General features: G+C 32.9%; 2 protein-coding genes across 2 annotated transcripts; both read left to right on the top strand.

The window, feature by feature from the left end:
- Nucleotides 1–360: 360 nt before the first annotated feature.
- LOC139432010 (uncharacterized) lies at nucleotides 361–1,593 on the top strand. Its single transcript, XM_071200339.1, has one exon. The coding sequence runs from the start codon at nucleotides 361–363 to the stop codon at nucleotides 1,591–1,593; it is 1,233 nt and encodes a 410-aa protein (XP_071056440.1).
- A 744-nt stretch (nucleotides 1,594–2,337) lies between these two features.
- On the top strand, nucleotides 2,338–3,156 carry LOC111419087 (macrophage metalloelastase-like). The gene has a single exon (XM_023051842.2). The coding sequence runs from the start codon at nucleotides 2,338–2,340 to the stop codon at nucleotides 3,154–3,156; it is 819 nt and encodes a 272-aa protein (XP_022907610.2).
- Nucleotides 3,157–5,341: the final 2,185 nt, after the last annotated feature.

Here is a 5,341-nt window from a genome sequence, read left to right as displayed (position 1 = left end):
CACACCTTATATGAATTCGCTCCAACCGTAGATCCAGGTTTCAGTATAAATATAGAGCCAAGGAACCCCATTTATTTACCAGTCGACACCGATCGTCCGATATCGAACATTACACTAAAATTACTTGATCAGCGTGGTAAATTGGTTAACTTTCGCGGAGAAGAAATAGTTATTAGATTAGAGCTGAAACGAACTTCATAATGGGTCTGTTGTTCCAATTAAAAGCTGACCCTCAAACGCAATCATCATCTACCAAAAGAAAACATTATAACTCAGCTGGAAAGAAAACGTTTAGAACAGTTAACAAAAAGACTTCATTGCGAGCGGACAACAGACGTTTCCTCAAGCATTTAGGTTATCATGTCCGCACAAAAGTTAAATATATACCGCGAACCCATCGTAGATAATTCGATTGCCAGAGAAGAAGTGCATAGTTATCATCCATCTACAAATTCTTTTCAAAACAACGATATATTCACCATTGAGCTGAACCAAGAAGATGTTCTATTTTCATTCTTCGAAAGTTATATACGTATTGAGGGGGATTATAAAGAAAAATTAAACGATCCAACTGATACCATCCAATTGACACACAACTTACCAACATTTCTATTTGAGTATATCGCATTTGAACATAACGGTACTGAAATCGAACGGGTACGTGAACCGGGTTTAACATCTCTCATTCGAACCCTACTTCAGCAAAACGAAGTGGAATGTAAATCTTTAGAAATAGCTGGTTTAAAATGGCCACCCGAAGGAAATTTATCCACAGTGAGTGCGAACAAGGATTTTATGTTTCAAATACCTTTAAGTCATATTTTCGGATTATTTAGAGACTATAATCACGTTATGAGAGGTCGCTTTAAATTTAGATTTGTTAGAAGTCGTACTGACTCCAATTGTTATAAATCCACATCAAAAGCTGATCCTAGCACCGCAGAGTTTACCGTAAAAACGGTTACATTGTTAGCGAAACATGTGTACCCCAGCCCATCGATAAAGATGAAGCTATTGGATGGTTTAAATAAAAATTCAAACATTCCCGTACCGTTTCGGAAATGGTCTTTTTATGAGCTACCTTCTATGAGAAAGGGAAATAAGGAGATTTGGTCGGTCACGTCAACAACTAACAGAGGTAGACCTCAATATGTTATAGTCGCATTCCAAACCAATCGAAAGGATCAGCCGACTTCTGATTGTACACTTTTCGATCACTTGAACATTATAGATCTTAAAGTATATCTAAACTCATACTGCTATCCGTTCGAGTCGATGAATTTGGAGTTTGCAAAAGAAAATTATGTTGAACTATATAAAATGTTTACTGAATTTCAACCGTATATTTGGGAAACATCTCGAAAACAACCTATTATGGATTTCACAAGCTTTAAAAAGAGACCTTTATTCGTGGTGGATACCACTAAGAATAACGATGAAGAAGCCGCTCCGTCCGCATCATGTGAGGTACGTATCGAAATTCAAAGCAGTAAAGATTTTCCACCTGATACAAAAGCATACTGTATACTACTTCAAGAATCCATGTACACATACAAACCTTTGAGTGGTGAGGTATCTATAATTATAAATTAAATTCCAACATGAGTTTGGGTGGGGAGGTATCTATAAATGAATAAATTCCAACATGAGTTCATATTCATATTAGATTTCAATATGACGTTCAGAAGTGCGGTTGTAGACGTTCAAGGGTTTGACGTCAACTCTAAATTCGAAGTTAAGGAATTTACTCTTCTGGATATCGCCAACACCGACTACACTATACATTTACACCTTAAGCCTAGTATACCATTCCAACGATTAAATGTTCAAGATCGGAAGACAGTAAGATATTTGGAACGTAACCATCACAGGTTGTTATATAACGATGGGTGGATAAATCAATCTGATGGTCTAAATGTAATTGATCACTTAATTTCCTCCTACGATCAAATTTTTGTTAAGGGGAATCAAAAGAAGCAGTTTTTGGAAACACATAACCATAATAAATCAATAATAACGGATATCGCATTAGAATTTGCGGAAGAGGATGAGACTAAATTAAAATCAACCTCCAATCATTGTTGGTTTCATATTGGCTCTCCAGCAGTATGTTCACAGAACAATGTTTTAATTTTAAAAAAATTTTTATGTAAACAAAATAAAGTTACTTGAATTGTAAATAAATTTTTAGAAAGTTGGTTGTAGTTTTATAATAATAATCAACACCCAATTCGCATTTAATCATTTAGTTGTAAACTAAATAATAATCAACACCCAATTCACATTTAATCATTTAGTTGTAAACTATCATACAGTGTGGACGTAAAGTCACGAATCATGAAAGCAATAACTATTTTTCTTTGGACTTGTATGTTGACACATACATTGGGAACGATAAGTGAACGTGATGAAGAAATTTATATGCTTCTCGATAAATATGGGTATATCGAACGAGAAACTAATGTGAGTCAAAGTGATTTAAATGTGGACCAACTAAGCTTATTGAAGAAAGGTATATCTCGCTTTCAAAAATCATTTAATCTTCCAGTGACCGGTAAAATAGACTTTAGAACCGTAGATTTACTTGGTAAGCCTAGATGTGGTAATGAAGATTCTTTCGACTTTCTGAAATCAAGCGATCAAAACCGAAAATGGAGTTCATTAAATATTAAATGGGGTATATACGGTGATTATTATCCAAACGGTTTTACCGCGATTGCGCAAAAAGCGTTTAACATTTGGTCTAACCACGTCAATTTACATTTTAGGAGAGTAATATCAGACGCTAACATTTTGATCGCTTTTAAATCGGGTAAACATGGAATTATTAGAAATGATAAAGCATCATGTTTAGGTCGCTTCGATGGTATGGGAGGAATTCTTGCGCACGCCGACTACCCTGACATTTACAAAAACGCAATTGAAATTCATTTAGACAAAGACGAGGATTGGGATTTAACTAATACTACATTGGCAGGCAAAACTAATCTATTCCTAGTTCTGGTACATGAAATAGGACACGCATTAGGATTAGATCATAGTAATGAGTTTAATTCTATCATGTTTCCCAGTTATGGATTCGTTCATATTGAAAATTTCACATTAAGTCAGAATGATATTCATGCGATACAGAAAATTTATGGGAATTCAACTTGAGCACATAAAGTATCTACTACTACTACCACTACGTTAAAACCTACACCCAAAATTGAAACTACAACGTTAAAACCTACACCCAAAATTGAAAGTATAGCTCCCTTCACCTTATCTCACATCTGCGATATTGATGATAAGTTTTCAGGATTTTTAATATATAAAAAAGTAATTTATATACTTTATAAACAATGGGTTTGGCCAATTGATTTAAAATCTAAAATGCCAACTCGTTCCACACCTATAAACATTGTTGATTGGTTAAAGCCTTTGAGAGGTGTTTTAGAAGCTACGAATTATAATTATAAGGTTTCCTTTGGTTCTAATGGTAACCTTATAGTTATTATAAATCATTCAATTTATATAATTGAAATTAGGAGTATGTCGATACGTCACAAATGGGATTTTGAAGCAACTGGTTTGGGATTTAACAATCGTACTAATATTACAGGAGTTGTGACAAGTAATTATGGTTCACCTTTTATATTCTTTGATGAGATCTATGCTGTTCAAGTGGATTATCAATATTTTAAAACACGGCAACTTATGACGTCAGTTGCTGATGAGTTTCCAGGGATACCGGGTTATTTTGATGGTGTTTATAAATCTTCAGATGGTTTATTGAATTTTTTTGTTGGTAATAAAATAATTCGATACAATGAATATTTAAAAGAGACTGTGGATACCGTAGATAAAAGCCTATCAATATTAGGTATATCTTGTCCCTATACATCTATATTAGATCAACTAAAATTTCTATTATCAAAAATAAGTTCAACATCTAAAATATCTACACCTTGGTAAAGTTGTAAAATTCGTATAATTTTAAAATCTAAATCCCCCACTCCTATTTAATATTAGATATAGGGTACATGTTTATGTGTAAATTTCATTTTAATTAGTATATAACATGCTCTGAAACATGAGTGTCAACGGTGTAAGTTTAGATTTTTGGGGATTAATTGACAAACTGTGGGTAAAATTCAAAGAGGATCTAAAGAAAGAAATTAAACTTATTGATGAAAGTGTATTTTCTGCAGGTGAATTTAACATTAAAGTTGGTATTAGTGTTGTTAGAGGCTCTATACCTTGCGTAGAGTTAATTTTTAAATCGTGTAATGGTGAGTTAAACAAAATTTGTCTCCAGCATGAAGATTGGGATCATTTAATTTATATATTCAAGCAATTTTACTTCAACAAGGAGGTGATTTTAAGTTACACAATACCTTTAGCAGAAGGAATTTTAAATATTACCCGCGTGAGTGAGGACGTACTATATATTAGATGTGAAGACTTCGATGTTGATGGAAATTTGAGAACCTCTTTGTTACCTATTGTAATTACCATGTCAGAAGTTCATTATATTTTATATTTAGATTGTTTAATTTCATATAGATTAAGTATATTAAATAAATATCATGTTAAAAATCTCATTTAAATAAATTTATTTTAATTTAAAATATTTTATTTTTTCTTTTTTATATTTCACAAATAACGCTAACTTACGTAAACAACTTTGGAATTTATGTGACGACTTTAAATATTACCTTGGCTTTGATAAATGAATATTTAAAACGTAAATAACCTCGGTAAATTCCCTCACGCTATTGACTTTCAATTCAATTTAGTAATTACTTTAAGCAATCACAGCGCTCGTTTGCGAATTGTGTAACGCAAATAACCTCAGTAAATCCCCACCCAGGAACAACAACAGCTTTCACTTTGAGTATTGAGAATAATAATAATAATAACACGTAGATTCGCGACATTCAATTCACTTTAGTAATAACTTCAAACGAATTCACAATGTTCGTTTGCGAGTTATGTCAAAAATCTTATACGTTAAAAAATAATCTCAATCGTCACGTACGGAATGTTCATAAGATCGTACTCAACAAAGTCAAAACATTTTTACGAAACGATAATCTAATTAAACATAAACGAAAAGTACATAAGATTATTGTAGAATCTCGTCAATCGCCATCTCCACCTCTTAAGATGGAACAATTATCATCGTTATCGCTACCATCAACTTCTTCTTCAACACCAGCTCAACGTTTATCAACATCTTTATCGAGAGCGTGTAAGATTTGTGGTGAGTCCTTTACATCACTTTTCACTTTACAAACACATCTTCGCACAAATCATACAACAACTATTGAGAATGGCGTGGAAAAGATTGCATCAT

This window comes from Onthophagus taurus, chromosome 11 (genome assembly GCF_036711975.1).
Source record: "Onthophagus taurus isolate NC chromosome 11, IU_Otau_3.0, whole genome shotgun sequence".
NCBI classification, from domain to species: Eukaryota; Metazoa; Arthropoda; class Insecta; order Coleoptera; family Scarabaeidae; genus Onthophagus; species Onthophagus taurus.
Note: the sequence above shows the minus strand (reverse complement) of the source record. Positions and strands in the feature narration are given on the sequence as shown.

What these genes read in the sequence shown, in the direction of transcription:
- LOC139432010 (XM_071200339.1), top strand. Translation starts at nt 361, where the DNA reads ATGTCCGCACAAAAGTTAAATATATACCGCGAACCCATCGTAGATAAT.
- LOC111419087 (XM_023051842.2), top strand. Translation starts at nt 2,338, where the DNA reads ATGAAAGCAATAACTATTTTTCTTTGGACTTGTATGTTGACACATACA.